General features: G+C 38.9%; 1 protein-coding gene across 1 annotated transcript; it reads right to left on the bottom strand.

Moving 5' to 3' along the window:
• Window positions 1-841: 841 nt before the first annotated feature.
• LOC139081352 (olfactory receptor-like protein OLF4) lies at window positions 842-6,727 on the bottom strand. The gene is made up of 2 exons (XM_070606853.1): window positions 5,051-6,727; window positions 842-2,328 (listed from the first exon to the last, which is right to left on the bottom strand). Exons 1-2 carry the CDS (start codon window positions 5,080-5,082, stop codon window positions 1,905-1,907), a joined length of 456 nt encoding a protein of 151 aa, XP_070462954.1. The 5' UTR covers window positions 5,083-6,727; the 3' UTR covers window positions 842-1,904.
• Between the last annotated feature and the right edge of the window lie 14,141 nt (window positions 6,728-20,868).

The raw sequence follows: 20,868 nt of genomic DNA on the forward strand, positions 1-20,868 counted from the left end.
ACAGGACAGGAATTCAAGCTCTCTTGTGAACCATCGTTTGGTCATAAGATTGAACATTCCTGAGCATGGAGGAGATAAGTAAGGATGACTTTAATGGTGCTTATTCAAGGCCTTTTTAGTGGTTATGACAAAATTTAGAAAAGGAGAGAGATTTTAGAGCAATAGAGGAGTCATAATTGTAGGCACCACTGAAATTTTTGAAGCAAAAAAAGAAACAATTCAGTAAAAAAGCATAAAATATACCAACCAAACATTCACTCCAATGCATAAACTCACTCACATGTGGACACCAATATTCCATACTTTCATGAGTACCTGTATGGCAACTTGAAAAATTTTCCCTGGTAACAAAATGTGTGGTTTAAAATTTTGCTTCCTCATATTTAAGGTCAGCTCCGATGCGAAGACCATATTAAGCCAAGCTATTTATTCAAATCTGTCTTTCAATAGAGACGCCATTGGGAGATATGTATTTGATAATTAGTTTTTGTCAGTGACAGGTAGACATCGGGGACACAAGGCTGAATAAGAAAATAACACTATGAGATGCGTTATAAACCTCAGTGTTGTCTTAAATTTGAAATTAGCAGGAAGAATAGAGTTGTGATGTAGAGAAGAATGATGGATCCAAAGTGGAAACTTTGTTTTCAGGTTTTACTCTGCAATAAAATTATATAATGGCTTTAGTTGACAAGAGTAGGTTTTTCCATGTGAGTAATACAATTTATGACCTTTCTTTCAGAAAAATATACTAAAAAAGTACTTAGGAAGATAGACGTCATTTCAGAAAAAAATATTTTTTTAAGATTGGCACCTGAGCTAACAACTGTTGCCAATCTTCTTTCTTTTTTTTCTGATTTATCTCCCCCAATCCCCCCCCCATACATAGTTGTATATCTTAGTTGCAGGTCCTTCTAGTTGTGGCATGTGGGACGCCACCTCAATGTGTCCTGATGAGCAGTACCATCTCCGCTCCCAGGATCCGAACTGGCGAAACCCTGGGCTGCCACAGAGGAGCGCGCAAACTTAACCACTCGGCCAGGGGACCGGCCCCCAGAAAAAAATATTTTTAAGAAATCTAATTTGTCCCACGGAAGAAATGGAAATTTCCAAATATTTTTCATCAAAGTTTGGGAAAAACTTGGAGAAATTAGGGAAGTATAAAAATGGAAAACTGTCCATATATCAGACAAAGCAGAAAGCTTAATCAAGTGATTTACTTAAATTGTATAGGGAAGCTGAAATCAAAGAAATGGAAATATCAGGCAATAGATAGAAGGAACAAGTGCTATTTCCACAATCTGATAAAAAGAATAGCAATTTCTGGCTCTAATGCTTTGAGCCCTGCAATTACATAAGATTCTTCAGCCGCAGGACCCTTTTGCATCTGCCACCCCAAAGAATCTTTTCCAGAGCCTTCTTTATCTCTTTGTTCCTCAGACTGTAGATGAAGGGGTTCAGCATGGGGGTGACCACAGTGTACATCACTGAGGCTGTTGCACTGGAGTGTGAGCTGTGGGTAGCAGCAGAGCTGAGGTACACGCCTAAGCTTGTACAATAAAATAAGGAGACAATGGAGAGGTGAGAAGCACAGGTGGAAAATGCTTTATACTTCCCCTGAGCTGATGAAATTCCAAATAGGGAGGAAACTATCTTACAGTATGCATAAAGGATACCAGCCACGGAACCACCACCCAGCAGCACTGCTGAAAAACACACCACTGTGTCATTGAGAATGGTGTCAGAACAGGCAAGTTGGACCACTTGTTTGATTTCACAGAAAAAGTGGGGGATTTCCAAGTCTGTACCAAAAGATAGCCACAAAAGCATTAAACTCTGTAACAAGGAATTCAGGGCACTCATGATCCAGGACACCAGAAGCAGCAGTGCACAGAGAACTGGGTTCATGGTGACTGGGTAGTGCGGGGGTAGAAGATGGCCACGAAGCGGTCATAGGCCATCACTGTCAGAAGGAAGGTGTCCAACACTACAAACAGCATGAAAAGATACATCTGGGTGATGCAGCCTTCATAGGTTATACCTTTGCTCTGAGTCTGGATGTTCAGGAGCCTCTTTGGGATGGTGGTGGAGGTGAAACAGATGCCCAAAAAGGACAGGTTGGAGAGGAAGAAGTACATGGGTGTGTGGAGGTGGGAGTCTGAGCTGACAGCCAAGATGATGAGCAGATTTACAAACACAGTGATCAGGTACATGGAGAGGAAAAACCCAAATATGAGAGGCTTCAGTTCTGCTTCCTTTGATAATCCCAGAAGGAGAAATTCTGAAATTTCTGTGTCATTTCCTGCTTCCGTGTGGTGGTGGTCACAACTAGGAAAGAAAAAAAATAACAGGATAAATTTCTACATATATATTTGTGTTGATCAGATTGCCTTTAAGGGATCTCCCCAGATACCTGTGATTAGGAATTCCTGTCTCACGTTCAGCCTTTATCCCAAGAGGTCACATATTCTACAGCTTTAATGCAAAATTCTTTCATGCATTTGAGGAATTTATGTTGACTACTGACAATCTTCCAGGTAAGATTATAGAATGCTAAGAAACAAAACTTCCTAACATCCAATGATGGAGAAAGAACATAAACTAGAAAAAATATATATATACATCATGTCAGATAGTGACAGGTGCTATTAAAAAAGCAGGTGTAAAATAGGATGAATGAAGATGCTATATTTTATTGGGAGTTCAGGAAGACCTGCAAAACAAGGTAAAATTTGACCAGAGTCATGGTAGACAGAGCAGGAGATGCTAGGTTATCTGGGGGCAGTCTGTGCCCTGTTGAGGACAGAATCATTGCAAAGGCCCCAAGGATGGTACTTGTTTCAGATATTCAAGGCTCAAAAGGAAGCCAGAGTGTTGAGGGGAATGGACAAGACCGAGAGAATGAGAGGTGGTGTCAGAGAACGTTGAGGAATGAGGTGGTCTCCCTGCTGGAGCTGAAACTTCAGGACACAGGGAGTCCCTCGATCACGTGTTGTACATTTGTAATTTTGTTTCGAAGGAATCCTATTGATAGAAGTGGATCTCCTCTTTATCTCCATCTTCTGGTTGACATTGTGGTGTCTGTTTTTAAGGGTCACGAGCTTCGGTATCACTGTCCAGAGAACTGCTCACACCCCACAAAGTACACACACACACTCACACACAGCACACTATGGCCTAATGTGGCCGTGTTACTCCCTGACTCTTCTCACTTCCAGCCACAATAATTAGGAAGGAAATGATATAAGGCAAGTTGTCAACACCAAATTACCCTTGACAAATAGAAATGGCAAGTAATAGGATATATTGGAGTATATGAGGAAACCATTTGGTATAAACCTAATTTGGCCTGAACTTGGTTGTCCAAAAGGGCCTGACCTTGGCTGTTGATCAGGCATTGTATATCTGCTTTAGATATTCCCTATGGCAAGAACAAAGGGCCTTGAGATAAAGGTGCAGCTTCCCTCCCCCTCCCAACACTGGCATTTCCTTAAGGATTAAGCATCTTTCCTTAGGCTAGGAACTGATTGCCACACTCACCTGTGACCACCCAGCTCCAAACAACAGACTTGCTTCCTGCTGCGTGTCCACCTAGATAGCAGACCCACTAGCTGCTGTGTCCATCAAGCGCTGTGCTGACAGGGCAATCTTGTGACTATCGTGGGAGGGACATTTCAATCACAGGTAAAGCATCCTCTTTGGGGGTATATAACCACTCTGTATACCTCACTTCTTTGGTGCCTGAAGGAAGAAAGGCCCTGGGCCATGGTCCTCAGATTTTAGCTCAGAATAAACTCTCCCAAATTTTTATTTATAGATTGGTTATGGATTATTTTCATCGACACCCTCAAAATGTAGAAATAGAACCCAAATTCAGGTTGGTAAGCTTCCCATGGACACGTCAACATGGATCTCCATTTTAATATGACCATTGTGTGCTCTATATTTAAAGAACATTTAGAAAGCCATTAAAAAAACAGAGAGAGGAATGAAAAGAACACATAAGCTCAGGGGCTCCCTGAGAGATTGTGATGACAAGAAAGCTTCCTGGACTCAGGCAGCATTTCAGCCCCAGTTATAACCCCTTGATGCCCAGAATAACAAATAAGGCAGCAAAAAACAATGTAGCTATAAGAGAAAGGACCCTGTCATAAAACACTTTTCTGAATGATTTTAAATGCAAAATTTTTGAATCAGAAAACTGAGTTTTGAACTTCAGATTTACCACATTTTAGCTGTTTGAACTTGGAGAGACAACAGTTCCATTCTAGATGTTAACATGCTCGCTCAAATAGCAGGGATACTGGTGTCCATCCTCCCATGGTGGTAAACAAATTCAGTTGATATATGTAAGAAGCTTAGCATAGTTTCCTCCTGTTACTAAATGAGTGGATATCACTGGTGACTAGATTTGGCCGATTTTTTCTTCCACCTGGCAAATGTCCCCATTGCTTCCCCACCTCCAGGTAGTGAAGTATAGCAAAGTAGAGTCATTAACAAACCCTTTTTTTCATGTTAAATATGATTTTTTTCATGTGAATACCCAACATGAGAGATGATACAGTGAAATGTATGACTCAAGAACTGCTCCTGCAAGGCATTATCTAACTCCACAGCTCTTTCTAATAAATACAGAATGTGCTCAAATGAATCCCATCTTAAAAAGTTAGAAAAAATGCCTTCAGTTCATTGCACACACGTCCACACCTAATACTGTATTTTCTTACTCCCCTTACCTGCAAAACACCCTGGATATGTTCTAACTGTATTAGAGCCACTTTATGCTTCCCGTTCCTTCCTCAATCTTATCCAAGTAGACTTCCATCCCCATTCCTTATTTGTCGAAAATGACCCTTGTGTTGATGAGTCCGACAGACACTTCTCTTTTTAACATATTAAGTAAATTGATTAGACTATTTGACAAATGAACACGACAATCTCTCCACTCTGGGCTAGCCTGGTCAAGCTCTCAGGTGAGCTCAGGTAAAAGTTCTCCACGTCCATTTTCTCTGAACCTCTCCTGAAGAATCTACTGGGTTCTCAGTCTCACCTGGATAAAGTCTCTGAGAGGAAAGTGTCCATGTGGAAGCCCAAATTCCTGCCTGGATGGGTGATGATGGAGACTGAAGCTCTGTTGCCTTCTGGACAGCAGACGGGAATGAAGCATTGGTCTCCTTGCTGGACTTAGGAATCCAAAAGTAACAACCATGTCCTGCTCAGCTCCAGGTTGCCCACCCTGAAGGATTGCAGCAGAGGAGATATCTACCACTTTCTCTTTCTCCTCATTAGGTGCTGTTTCCGTTGTTGCTCCCACCTCTGAGCACATCATTTCCCCTTGAGACTGGTCTGGAAAGAAAGAAAATTTTTCTCACTGATACTCTGTTCCCAGAAGACCCGGTGAGAAGTCAGGTGAATGCATTGGCATTACTCCTTCTCATGAACTCAACTGTCTTCCAGAGTTTTAACCTCCTTGCACCTTATGCTAACTTTGAGTTAACATTTTTTTCCAATTTTGCAAGTGAGGAACCTGTCTTGACTAAGTACCATGTACCTCCCAAGTATTGACTGTGGCAGGAACATCTCCTGATATTTCCAGAAAATTGGTATTCCCTTCTTCAACCACGGAGAGAGGTGTGTTTCTTTGCTACAAAACCATGGGAACTATAATCCTTGGCTTCATGATGCTTGTGGCAAATCAACTAGAAGATCCATGCTTGTAACTCTACTTAAGAGCTCTCATTTATTTCTTCTCTTTAAAAATGTTTGTAGATTTTAAAATATATTTAGATATTTTTATACACCATGAACTGAGCTCAGAATCTTACATGGATTGTCTCATTTAATTTTTACAAAAGTCCATTGTATGTGATCAGTACTTTGACGAACCTCAGTTTACATCTGCAGAAATGGGACTCAGTAGGATTATGTGATCTGTCCAAAGTTATGAACTGAGTAGAGGATAAGCTCTGATTGGAACTCCCTCAAGATATTTCCACTTCTCATACTTGATGTCTGTGGGTCTCAGATGGGGTGATTTTGCCTCCAGGGAACATGTAGCAATGTCTGGAGAAATTTTTGGTTGTCACAACCAACGTGGGAGGTGCTACTGTCTCCTAGTGGGTTGAGGCAAGGGATGCTGCTACACATGCTACTATGCACAGGACAGCCCATCAAAAATAATTATCCAGCACAGATGCCAACAGTGGGAGGAGGGAAAGTTCTAGACCAGAACTTCTCCAGCATCAATGTGTGTAGGAGTCACTTGGGGATCATCTTCATGAGCGGATTCTGAATCCACAGGTGTAAGACGGACCCAGAGAGTCTGAATCTCCAACTCGATCTTAGTCAGGTGGATGCTGCAGATCCTGGTCTATGGACTTGTCTTTGAGTGTGAGGGCTGTGGTCCAGTGTCAGAGTGAGATGTAGGTATTATGAGGTCTTCTCCACCAAGACTCCTCCACCCACCTCAGCTCTCACCTTAGGTCGTCAAATGATGGACTCAGTAACCCAACTTCTGCATGCTCGAGTTTACGTGTGCTCCTTGAGTATTTCCCTCATGACAGGAAATGACTCCTTAGGCCTTTGATTCTTTATCTATAAATAGGGAATTCCACCTATCTATGGATTTAGTGTGCAAAGCTGGTAATAATTTAGAACTAATGGCAAATTACCTGGCCCACAGCAGATGCTCAATCTACAGCTGTCGTTGTGACTATGTCCCAGTTCTGTGTTTACTAAGCTCATTGTGATGCAAAAGAATCTCTAGGGACAGGAATTGAGCCCAGCATTTGCCCTACTCCTGGGAGACAGTGAACTGTGGTCTTTAAGGGGGATCTTCTCCCAGGGCCCCGCCCACAGAGAAGAGTGCTTGAGAGGCCACCATTCTATGCCCTGTTGTACTCAGGGGCATCATCCTTGAGCCCCCCTACAGGCTTCAAATGGACACAGTAAGAATTTTAGACTCTTCAAGATGCTTTATTATCTTGCTATGTTCCACTTGGGAATATCTGAAAAGCAGCTGTTTCTTGGTGAATCAAATTGTTCCACCAACTCTTTGTATCTTCCTGTTGCAAGTCTATAGCATATAATTAATAAATGTTTGTTGTAAAAAAAAAGTGTTAAATATTTATGTGTCTGTCTGCCCTATATAGAATTTAATTCATTTTTCACAATAATTTATTCACTTTTCCATTCTCACAGGTAGGCTGTACCTCCCCACCGACTGCCTTTTAGACTACAAATAAAATTTCCCCAGCTTTACTGAGACATAATCGACATATAACATTTTATAATTTTAAAGTACACATTATGGTTTGCTATACATATATATTGCATAATTATTACCCCAATAAAATTAATTAATATATCCAGCAGTTTATATAATTACATTTTTTTGTACCGAGAACATTTAAGATATACTTGCTTAGCAATTTTCAAGTATATAACGCAGTATTGTTAACTATAGTCACTGTGCTTCACATTAGATCTACAGAACTTATACATTTTATAACTGGAAGTTTGTACCCTTTGACCAACATCTCCACGTTCCCCTCAGGCCGCAGTCCTAGGTGAAAATCTATTTACTCTTTGGTTCTATGAGTTTGACATTTTTAGATACCATATATAAGAGATATCATAAAGTTTTGTCTTTCTCTCTCTGACTTATTTATTATAATGCCCTCAAGTTCTATCCATGTTATCCATGTTGTTGCAAAAGAAAGGATTTTATTCTTCTTTATTGCTGAATAATCTCATATATATATGATAAGATAATAATCTTATATATATATATATATATATATATATCACATTTTCTTTATCCATTCACTTGTTGGTGGAGACTTAGGTTGTTTCCATGTCTTGGCCATTGTAAATAATGTTGCAATGAACATGGAGTGGGTGCAGATATCTCTTTGAGATAGTGATTTTCTTTCCTTTGGATGTATATCCAGAAGTGACATTGCTGGATTGCATACAGCTCTATGTTTGATTTTTTGAGAATCTTCCATACTGTTTTCCATAGTGGCTATACAGATTTACATTCCTATCAACAGTGTACCAGTGTTCTCTTTTCTGCACATCTTCACAGTATTTATCTTTTGTCTTTTGTTTGTTTGTTTTTGTTTTTTGCTGAGGAAGATTGTTCCTGAGCTAATATCTGTGCCAATCTTCCTCTATTTTGTCTGTGGGTTGCCACCATACCATGAATGATGTGTGGGGCTAGGTCCACACCAGGGACCTAAACATGTAAACCTGGGCCACTGAAGCAGAACACACCAAATGTAACCACCAGGCCACAGGGCTGGCCCGATCTTTTGTCATTTTGATAACTGAATTCCTAACAGGTGTGAGAGGTATCTCGTTGTGGTCTTGATTTGCATCTTCCTGATGAGAAGTGAGGTTGAACACCTTTTCCCGTATCTGTTGGTTATTTATCTTCTTTCAGAAAATTTCTAAGTCCTCTGCCCATTTTCATTCAGACTATTGATTTTTTTTTGGTCTTTGACTTGTATGAGTTCCTTATATATTTTGGATGATAACCACTCATCAGTTATATGGTGCCCATATATTTTCTCCCATTGTATAGGTTGCATTTTTATATGGTTGAAGGCTTTTTTACTGTGCAGAAGCTTTCTGGCATGAGGTAGTCCCGCTTGTTTATTTTTGCTTTTGTTGCCTGTGCTTTTGGTGTCACATCCAAAAAGTCATTGCCAAGACCAATGGCAAGAGGCTATTTCCCTATGTAGTTTTCTAGGTGTTTTACTCTTTCAGGTCTTACATCTAAGTCATTAATCCATTTCAAGTTTATTTTGTAAGTGGTGTAAGTTAGGGGAACTATTTAATTCTTTTCCATGTGAATATCCAGTTTTCCCTGCAGCATTATTAAAGAAACTATCATTTCCCCATTGAGTATTCTTAGCTCTCTCATCAAATATTAATTGGCCATAAATGCAGGGGATTCTTCATAGGCTCTTAATTCTGTTCCATTAATCTATGTGTCTGCTTGTATGCCAATACCATATGGTTTTGATTACTACAGCTTTGTAACATAGTTTGAAATCAGGAAGTGTCATGTCTCCATCTTTGTTCTTCATTCTCAGGATTTCTTTGGCTATTCAAGTTTATTTATGATTCCATATAAAATTTAGAATTGATTTTTTATTTCTGTGAAAAGTGCCATTGGAATTTTGGTAGAGATTTGCGTTGAATCTATAGATGTCTTTGAGAAACATGGATGTTTTAACAAAATTAATTCTTCTGGTCCATAAACATATGACATTGCTCCATTTATTTGTGTATTCAATTTATTTCATGCACATCTTAAACTATTCAGTGTACAGATATTTCACTTTCTTGGTTAAATTTATTCCTAACTATTTTTTCTTTTCAATGCTCTGAACTTTAACAAAAGAGGCAGCAGAAACCCTGAAGAGTTGAAAAACCAAAGATGGCCACAGAGCAAAGTGTAGGAAGCATTTTTCCTACATCACAACATCATTTAGTCCAGAGAAATTTGGTTTCAAAAGAGTTCCCCATAGCAAGATGTTAACTCATGAATAAAAATAGAACAGGAAGACCCCAGCAGTCCTCATCACTGCCATGGTCATCTGCAGTTTTTGAGACCAAAGACCCCACAGTCTTTACCAAAACTGAGCCTAGCTCAGGGAATTGCCCATAGATCCCACTGCTGTATCTCCTGCCCAAGGCTGAAACTGTCACTTTGGTGAGACCTCTGCCTGAGGCCTAAGTCACTGCTGCAACCCACTGTCCAGTATTGGGACCTACAGTGCCTTGTCATCTATAAGGACAAGAGGTGCTGCTGCACTGCCCTCTGCCCTGGGCTCTAAGTCAGGGGTTTAACCCACCATCACCAGTGTTGCTCCTGCTCTGTGCCTTGCCCCCTGGGTCCTGAGTTGGAGCTTTGACCCTCTCACCAGCACCATCTGCTACAGCTCTGTGACCCACTTCTGGGTCCTAAGTTATGGCTTTGACTCTCCATCATGAGGAGTGTGCTGCTGCTGCTCTCTGCCCCTTATCCTGGGTCCTGAGTCAGGGAATTGAACAAAGAGTTAGAAATCATGATAAAACCCAAACGGAAATTAAGGAGCTGAAGAATACAATGATTGAAATTTCAAAAATCGAATAGAGACCTTCAACAACCAGCTTGATCAACCAGAATAAAGAATCTGTGAACTTGAAGGCAAATCTCTTGAAATTATCCTGTCAGAGGAAAAAAAAATGATAATGAGAGTAAAGAAAACCTTTGTGAGTTGTGGGTTGCCAATAAGAAAAACAACAACTGCATTATGGAAATCCCAGAAGGAGAAGAGAAAGAGAAACAGGCAGAAAACTTATTTAAAGAAATAATAGCTGAAAATCCCAAATCTGGGAAGAGATATGGACATATAGGTACAGGAAACTCAAAAATACCTGGACAGATTCAACCCAATTCAAATGTGTGTGGATTTTTCCCAAACAGCAAACCAATTCTCCAACACCAACTGGGTGTTTTATAATTCAACTCAGTTCTGACACTGTCCACCTGGAGATAGTGTGAGATTCCACAGGATAAGAGCTCAGTCCCACAGACTGCTCCCAAACTTCAGATGCCAATCTCAAGTCCAGGTTGTTACCTGTGCTCCTGACCAATTGACTATAATTCAAAGGTTCCCTTGAACCCTCCTTGAACTCAATTAATTTGTTAGAGTGGCTCACAGATCTCAGAGAAACATTTTACTTACTAGATTACCAGATTATTATAACAGGATATAACTCAGGAACAGCCTGATGGAAGAGATGCATACAGCACAGCACAAGGAAAGGATGTGGGGCTTCCATGCACTTTCTAGTGCACCCCTCAACCAAACCCCCATGTGCTCACCAATCTGAAAAGTCCCTGAAAACCTTTGTAGGGGAGCATAATTTGCCACCTCAAGATGTGTCTCCTTGGCATGAGGATTATTTGGGGGTGGTTACTTTTTTTCTTTTGCTGAGAAAGATTAGCCCTGAGCTAACATATGTGCCAATCTTCCTCTACGTTATGTGTGGATCACCACCACAGCATGATTGACAAGTGGTGTAGGTCCATGCCCAGGATCTGAACCCATGAACCTGGGCTGCCAAGTTGGGAGTGTGCTGAACTTAACCACCAGGCAATGGGACTGGGGGCTGGTTACTTTTAAGAAACTGCAGACATGGTAGAAGCTCTGAAAACCCAATAGAAGTTATCCTTTGTAAGAGACATTTACATTTGTAATGAAAATCTCCATTTGTAAAGGTGTCTCCCTCTCTGTACCAGGAAGGGGGGGATAACCTTATCTCTAGAAACTCTTATCAAAAGAAGACAAGGACTTAAATCTGCATAATCACCTTAATCTTGTTTACTGTGCTTTTCTGGTAATGTCCCATAACTAACTCCCCCTCTCCCAACATCCTGCTTTGTCTTTAGGTGAAAATGATATTTAATGGTGGCAGCTTTGGCCATTCTGTGGGTTGCTTAGCTTTCCTGGGTTTCTCCCAGATATACATGTTGTTAAACTTTATTTTTTCTCCTGTTATTCTGTCTCATGTTAATTTAATTCTTAGACCAGCCAGAAGGACCCAGAGGGTAGAGGAATTATCTTCTTCCCCTATACTTTCCTCATGGGTTTTCAGGAAAGTTTTATCACACAGGCATGATTGATTAAATCATCTGCTGTTGGTGATTGAATTTAATCTCTAGCCCCTCCTTCATCCCAGGAGGTTAGGGGACAGGACTTAAATTTCAACCTTCTAACCACATAGTGGTTCTTCTGGCAACCAGCCTCTATCTTTATGTGCAGTCCAAAGGTCACTTCACTAACATAACAAAAGACACTCTTATGGCTCTCATCATGAAGGAAATTCCATGAATTTTAGGAGCTCTGAGCCAGAAATAGGATGAAGACCAAATATATATATTTCTGATTATAAATCACAATATCACATTTATAAACAGAGTACTGGGTGGAGCCTTGATTGGAATTCTGGAATTCTTGATTGGAATTCTGGAATGCTTCCAGTTCTCAAACCCTGGCACAGGGTTTCTCAATCAGAGATGATTTTGACCCTGGGGATATCTGGCAATATCTGAAGGGATATTGCTCAACTCCTCTAATCCACAGGTTGATACCCGGTATGAATATCTATATAGAACCAAATGTCAACAGTGAGAAAGTGAGAAAACCTATTCTAGACCATCACTTCTCCAAATTATGTGCATACAAACCAACAAAGTTTATAATTCAAATGCAAATTCATCAGGTCTCCAGAGGGCCCAGAAACTCTGCATTTCTAACAAGCTCCCAGGTGCTGTTGATGATGTGGGTCCTGGTCTGTGGACCACAGTTTGAGTACTGTGGGGGGGAAGACACTTCCTCTACCCTCTGGGTCCTTATGGCTGGTCAACAAATTAAATTCACATGAGACAGAATAATAGGAGAAAATTAAACAAAGCTTTATAACATGTATGCATGGGAGAGACCCAGAAAAACTGAGCAACTCTCCAAAATGGTGGAGGTTCTCATCTTAAATACCACCTTCAGCTAAAGATAAAAGAAGATGTTGATGGTGGGCAGAGTCAGTTATGGGAGATTACCAGAAAAGTATGGTAAACAAGAGTAAGGCTATTATGTATTATGCAGATTTAGGTCCTTGCCTTCTGCATTGATAAGAGTTTCTAGAGATAAGGTTATCCTGCTTCTTTCTGGTACAGTGAGGGAGACACCTTTACAGATGGAGATTTCCCTTCCAATAGAAAATGTCTCTTACAAAAGGTCACTTCTACTTTTTAGAGTTTCTCTCATGTCTGCAGTTTTTAAAAGTGACTAGCCTTGGGGCTGGCCCCATGGCCGAGTGGTTAAGTTCGCGCGCTCCGCTGCAGGCGGCCCAGTGTTTCGTTGGTTCGAATCCTGGGCGCGGACATGGCACTGCTCATCAGACCACGCTGGGGCGGCGTCCCATATGCCACAACTAGAAGGACCCACAACTAAGAATATACAACTATGTACCGGGGGGCTTTGGGGAGAAAAAGGAAAAAAATTAAAAAAAAAAATCTTTAAAAAAAAAAAGTGACTAGCCTAATATAACTCTCATGCAAAAGAGACGTATTTTGGGGTGGCCAATTCCAACCTCCAGAGATAGCAAGGCTGTGGTCCTGCATTAGAGTCAGGTGTTGGTAGTTTTAGGGCCTCTACACCAAAAGTCTTCTTCCCATGTAATTTTGAAAGAAAAGTTTTTCACTCACTTTACAGGTGAAGATGAATTTTGCATTCAATTCTCTTAAATATAAAGGTTCTTCAAGGATATTAAATAATATATATCTGAAAATGACTTTGCACTAGGCAGAATAAGGCCCTCAAAATATGTCCGCTCTTAATCTCAAGGAATGTTGAGAATGTTAGTTCACATAGCAGGAGGAATTAAGATATCAGATGTCATAAAGTTACTAATCATTTACCCTAAAATCAGAAGCATAGCTTAGATTATCTTGTTGGACTAATATAAGCACACTGATGCTCTAAATGTGGAAGACAAAGGAAGGAGAATTGGAGTCAGAGAGATTTTTGAAGATGCTCTGCTTTTGCCTTTGAAGTTCAAGGAAAGGCCATGAGCCAAGGAATGCAGATGGTCACAGACAGAATAAGAAAGGAAGTTCATTCTCCCTTGGAGGTTGTAAGAGGAACCCAGCCATGAATACATCTTGATTTTAGCCCAATGAGACCCTTTTCAGCCTTATGACCTCTAGAACTTTAAGGTATTTATATGATTGCTTTAAGCCACTAGCATGGTAATTTGTTACAGCAGCAATTAGAATCTAAATCAGACTATAATTGAATAAAATTTTGTTTGAGGAAAATGAACTTAAGCCTCTCAATTCATTTAGTTAGCTTCTCTTAGGTAAAGGCATTTTCTGTTGAAACCCCACCTTAAATAAGAAAAGAAAATTAACGTTAATTTGAAGATATATGTCTCCCTTAGTTGGTACTGAGAATTTCCCATTGCTAAACTTAAATGTATTTGTGACTGAGGATTTTGAGGCATTAAGATAGGAAAATTAATTCCATGATTAAATTTAGGGTCATTCACTGTATTTTGAATCTTTGTGCAAAAATTTCTACATTCTTTCAATTTTATGTTAATTCAAGTGTTCATTTTTCCTTTCTGTCCTTTCCTATTTTCTCTCAAGTTTCCTTTCAACCAAAAAGATGAGATTACAAGTGAGTCCATATGTGTGTGTGCATGTGCATGCATGTGTATTCGGACAGTTCCCAACTTATGATTTGACATGATTTTTTGGCTGTATGATAATGTGAAAGTGATATGCATTCATTAGAAACCTTACTTCAAATTTTGAATTTTGATCTTTTCCTGAGCTAGAGTTGTGCATGGTGCTGGGCAGTGACAGTGAGCTGCAGCTCCCACTCAGCCATGTGATCGTGAGGGTACACAACTAAAACAATTACCACCATTCTGTACCCACACAGCCATTCTCTTTTTCACTTTCAGTACAGTATTCAATACATTACATATGACACTCAACATTTTATTGTAAAATAGGCATTGTGTTAGATGACTGTGCCCAACCATAGGCTAATGTAAGTGTTCTGAGCACATTTAAGTAGGCTGGGCTAAGCTATGATGTTTGGTAGATTAGATGTATTAAATGCATTTTTGACTTAGTATATTTTCAACTTAAAATGAGGTTATCAGGATATAACCCCATTGCAAGTTGAGGAAGATGTGTACATATATATAAACATATATATTAATAATATATATATATTGCATAATTATAAAACTCCATAAAATTATTTGAATATAAATGCATATAGGTATATAAATATATAAGTAATATACACAAATATTATATATTATAAATATATATACAATTGTAGTTTATTTTATGTAATCATACTGCAATAAAGTAGAGTTAAAGAATTCTAATGGTGCATAACTCAGGAATAGATCTAGAATACAGATAGCTTGAGTCCCACGTGGGAGGTATGTCTTATAGTTGGGAAGAAAGCACAGCGCCATATACAAATATAAGAACAATGAAACTACCTTGTCAATTTTTATTTTATAAACTATTTTTTCGTAAACTGTAAGATTAACCTACATATATAAATGCAGCAAACTATCATATATTGGTTGAAGAATAAAATGCAATACAGATGCACACACAATTGGTGAGATTTAGAAACACATTGTAGAGAATCATAGCTGAAGGTAGACTCAAAAGGAGCCAGCAGAGATCAGAACAACTACCTAACATACTATCTCATTCAACAATAAAGGCGCTATATTACTATTTACTATGAGGATGGCTTCTTATGCAGCAATAGCTCACTGATACAAAACTAAGAGTAAACAGAACTAAGGGCAACTATAATAATCTGCTTCTTCTCAGTATAGGCTTATGCTCTGATATTTGAAGATAGTATTCCTGATTACTCTGCTACTGAAGATTATTTTAGAAAAATGTATTAAAATTTGACTCCATTGAGGTTTCCTTCCAGGTAAGCAGGAGAGGTTGAATAGACATGCAAGTTTGTTTAAAACTTCTGACTGTGAATCACATGGCTGGACAGGAATTCACAGTCTCTAGTGAGTTATTCTTTGATCGTGAGGACATATGTATACTATATAATGGATCATATTGATATTGTTATTTACTGCTTATTTAGTGGTTTTGACACAATTTTTATTTTATTCAGAGACATGGGAAGGGTATTACTTGCAGCCAGCACTGAAAGTTTTCAAAATAAACAGGAAAATGTAATAGAAAAAAGTTAAACACACCAACCAATCCTTCATCGCAGTGAAAAAGCTGCTTGTTCAAGGACCTCCATCTATGACACCTTTCTCCCTTTTATTCTTTTCTCAGGTATGAGAGCCTTTTTGAGGATTTCTTGTAGTGGAGTTTTGGTTACAGATTCCCTTAACTTTTCTTTGTCTGAAAAAGATGTAATTTCCCCCTCATATATGAAGGATATTTTTGCTGTATAGAGTATTCTTGGCTGAAGATTTTTATCTTTTAAAGTTTTGAATATGCCACTCCATTCTCTCCTCGCTTGTAAGGTTGCTGTAGAGAAATCTGCTGAAAGTCTGATAGAGTTCCTTCGTAGGTTATTTTCTTCTGTCTTGCTGCCCTTAGTATTCTTTCTTTGTCATTCATTTTTGCCATTTTTACTACCATATGCCTTGCAGTAGGTCTCTTTACATTGACAAATCTAGGAGGTCTGAAAGCTTCCTCCACACACATTTCTCCCTCAATCCCTAGATTTGGGAAGCTCTATTCTATAATTTCATTAAGCACACTTTCTGCTCCATTTTCCTTTTCCACGCCCTCAGGAATTCTGATGATTCTTAAATTGGTTCCCCTCATTGAATCCACTATTTCTCTGATATTTTCCTCATTCTTTTTAATCCTTAGTTCTCTTCCTTCCTCTGTCTGGAGCCATTCAGCCTATCTTCAATTATGCTGATTTGCAGGCATTAAGGTAGTCCGTATTCTGTTTTATATTATATGTTGTGTTTTTCATCTCTAGTATTTTTGATTGATTCTTCTTTATAGTTTCAATTTCTTTTGTGAAGTAACTCCAGAACTCGTTGACTTGTTTCTCTATATTTCCCTTTACCTCATTGAGTTTTTTGATGGTAGCTACTCTGAACTCATTTTCACTTAGTTTACCTATTTCCAAGTCCTCAGGACTTAATTCTGTGTTGTTATTGTTTTCCTTCTGGTCTGGAGCTTTTATAAATTGCTGAATGTTAGAGGAGTGGTTTTTGCAAATGATGGTAGTATTCGATTGCAGTTACAGCCTGTTGCCACTAGATGTGGGTGGAGAGCTGCGCGTTCTGAGGCTTCTGCCTTCAGCCATGATGGCAGGTGTGCAGCACGGGTTGGGGGAGGACGGGCACTTTCTCTTGTGCGCTGATCTGGATTTCGATAAGCTCTCACTCTCTGGTCTCCCTGGGCACTGACTTCACGGGGCCCCTGCACACAGAAAATTTCCCCCATCAGCAGGTTTCCACTGCACCAGCAGTGGGAGTCCTGGATGATCCCTGGACACGTGGCCCCTCCCCTGCTCCTTCCCTCACCCACGGCAATGATCCCATTCTCTAGGGAAGGGAACAAAGTTCTCTCTCACTCTGTTCCAGCTCCTCTGATGCTGGCAGCAGCTTCTCTGTCCTTCATCGTCTTGCTGCTGTAGGTTTCTGACTGTCTCTGTATTAGAGTTATTGGTTGAAATTCAGTTGTTCTGGTTCTTTGGTTGTACTTTGGAGGGGCGAGAATCCAGGGTCAGCTCACCCCACCATTTTGCTGATGTCAGTCCATTTCCAAATATTTCTATACAAAGCTAAAAACCTTTGTTAAGTAGGAAAAAAGTACAAATGGCTAAACTGTCTATATATAAAAACGGACTAAAAGCTTAACAAGTGAGTTGCTTAACTTGTATAAAGAAGTTGAAGGCAAAGAAATAGACTTTTATGGAAAAAATAGAGGAAGTAAGTTTTACTTCTACCATCTGATCAAAGACAAGCAATTTCTGGCTCAGAAGCTTTTAGCTGTGAAATCAAGGATACTTCTTCAGGCAAAGGACAATTACTTTTTTTTTATAGCTGCCATCCCTAAGAATGACTTCAGAGCCCTCTTTATGTCTTTATTCTTCCAATTGCAGATGAAGGGGCTCAGTATGTGTGTGGCCACAGTGTACATCAATGAGGACAGTGCAATTGGGTGTGAGCTGTGGGTAGCAGCAGAGCTGAGGGACACTCATACTCTTGTACAAGAAAATAAGGAGACAACTAAGAGGTGAGATGCACAGGTGAAAAATGCTATATACCTACCCTGAGCTGATGAGATTCCATATTTGAAGAAAACTATCTTAGAGTATGAGGAAAGGATGCTAGCAAAAGGACCACCAACCAGCAGCACAGCTGTGAAGTACACCACCATGTGCCATGCAGATGGAACAGCCAGTGCAAAGGTCCTGAGGAAAATGTTTGTTTTAGAGAATCAAGGTTGAAAACTAGCTAGTATGTGTAGAGGAATGAGCAGGGTGGAGAGTGATGAGATGGAGTCACAGGATGATGAGGAACAAAATGGCCATCTGCTGCTGAATCTTCTAGACATGAGTCCCCTATCCACACATGCAAACCTTGCACTTTGTTAATCTGGTCCCAAAGGCATCCTGTGACTTGAAAAGGTTCCTCTCCTTAGTCCCTTCTCTTGACTGAGTTATGACCCCTGTGTTATGAGTCACCTTGGAATATGAGTCCTGGTACCCCTGTTCTAAGGACTTCTCTCAGTTCACAAGGCTTGCACACACATACACACACACACACATACATACACACAGACATCACAGAAGACCTAGGCCTCCTCATCTCTATTTCTATGTCTTTCTCCCTCCCTCCCTCACTGATTAAGTGATGAGAGGACACAACTCAAGCTGTCCTGATCAAGTATCTTTCTCCTGAAGAAGTTAGAAATGGTAACCCACTATTACTATCATAAGCGTCCCATGGGCAAGTAAACTTTGGGCTCCATAGTGGAATGTCCATTTTATGCCCTGTATTTAAAGAAACGTAAACACTCTGTTCAATAAACATAGAGGGAGAGAGGACGGAATTAGACACAAGGAGGGGAAAAGATCTAATAAGCTCACGTGGTCCCTGATGGACTGTGAAGGAGAAAAAGCATCCTTGATTCTGGCAGCTTTCCAACCTCAATTACTCCCTTCAGGCTAAGCAAAAATAATAAAACAAAAAATAAATAAATTTATCCAAAAGGAAAAAGTAGTGATAAATTTATGGTGTAGAACACCTTACAGATTGAATACTCCAAGTGAAAATTGATGAAAGACAAACTAATTATTCACAAAAGGAAATATGCAAAGTATCATAAGTTTTAGTATTTTTAACATCAAGCAGTAGAAGACTTGTTTTTCCTGTGCCTATTCTCTATATACTTGACCAATTGGTTTTTATATGGCTGGATAGTAGATGAGATAAACCCCTTTCTCACTTCATTTTTGTGGCAATTTTTCTCTGTTTTTCTGGTACTTTGATTATTGATTTCACTTTTAATAAATTCAATGGGCACACTCTAGTCCTGTTATGGTCATCATCCAACATGCAAAGGCCTCCCCAGACCATACTCTATAAATTCCTTCACTCACCATGACAATTCCATTATTTTACACTGAATAACTTTCTTCACATTATTTGTCACTGAGCACATTATGTCATACTCACATTTATGTCATTGCATCTGTCTTTGACATCATATCAAAGTACCAAATGAGCAGGGACTCATCTGGTTCATTCACCTTTGCTTTTTCACAAGTGTATTTAAAAATATGTGCACTTATACAGGAATAAATTTAAGTAAATGTGAAGTTATGAATTAAAAATAATATCAGGGACAATAGAAGTAAGTTAGAGTGATTTCAAAGCAACTGTATTAAACAGAACTTAGTGAAACATCCAAAACCACTGAAATAAGATATAAAATAGCAATAATTTAATGATATCGGCATAGATAAATAATTAAATTGTCTAATGCATAGACATAAAGAATATAATATATAATGTCTAGAAATCATGGCACACATTCCATTATTTGTTATATGTGTTAGGAATTGCATCTCAGTAGATTGGACATTTAATGTATAGGTAGGTTGTATTTCAATTTAGTTGGGAAAGGCTGGATTGTTGAATAAAAGCTAGCATAAATGGTTAAATATCTGGAGGGAAATGAAAAGTTTCTTTATCCTACACCTCTTTAAAACATAATTGAGATTAAAACCCCCAGTGTACCAGTAGAGAGTTCATTTTAGAAAAAATATCAAACAATATTAAAATCTAAAGGTGGATAAAACCATCATAATTAAGGTGAGAAAATCAAGTAATAAAAAAAATTTACCAATGTAAAATTTAAAACTTTTTATGGTCAAAAATATTGAATCAAAAGTCAATTGAATAACAATAATTTTTAAAACATGTGAAATGCAGCTAACTATACAAAAATAGGAATAAAATACATGGACATACAGTAGTAATAAGCAAGTGACATGGTGATCAAATATATTAATTACTGCTCAAAGTGAGTAATAGTTTAAGAAAACAACAAAAACTGTGAAGTGTTACAATGTTGGGAAGAAATCTGAAGAGCCCTATAAATATTAAAGTTGTAGATAGTCTTGAACTCAGTGTCTCAGTCTTAGCATCACTGGCATTCTGTGCCAGGCAATGTACTGTGATGGGCTCTGTCCTGTGCATTGTAGGATGTTTAGCAGTATCCTTGGCCTCTACCCACCACTACCCAGTGAGATAGCCAGAAAATATCCCCAGATATGCTTCAGTGTCTCCTTGGTGGCAAAAGTGACCTGAGTTGAAATGCACAGTTTTAACTTAACAATCTGAAAATAGATTTGTAGCAGTGATATGATAATAATTTATTGAGAAAGAAAATGAAAGATCACCAAATGCATGAGTAGCACAACCACACCATGGATGTTTCACAACATTTGAAATAACGAATCATTATTATGTTAGCTGATTGGTGGCATGTCCGTGAGAGTTAGTGAATAAGCAGGAAAAAGAGAGGGGAAGGTGGAAAAAAGGAATGCACTAAACATAAATAAACATAAAGAGCATAAATAAACATAAAGATCATCAATGATTTGCATAGGGTTCTATTTATGCATTTGTAGAAAACTGTATAAATATGTAAATATTCATAACATAGAAACTACTTTTGAAAGAAACTAAGAACTGATAGAAGAAAGAATGGCAGAGAAAATTAATTAGGTTAAGATTATTGTTTTCTAAATAACT

The sequence above is a fragment of the Equus przewalskii genome, unplaced genomic scaffold (assembly GCF_037783145.1).
Source record: "Equus przewalskii isolate Varuska unplaced genomic scaffold, EquPr2 contig_8564, whole genome shotgun sequence".
NCBI lineage: Eukaryota > Metazoa > Chordata > Mammalia > Perissodactyla > Equidae > Equus > Equus przewalskii.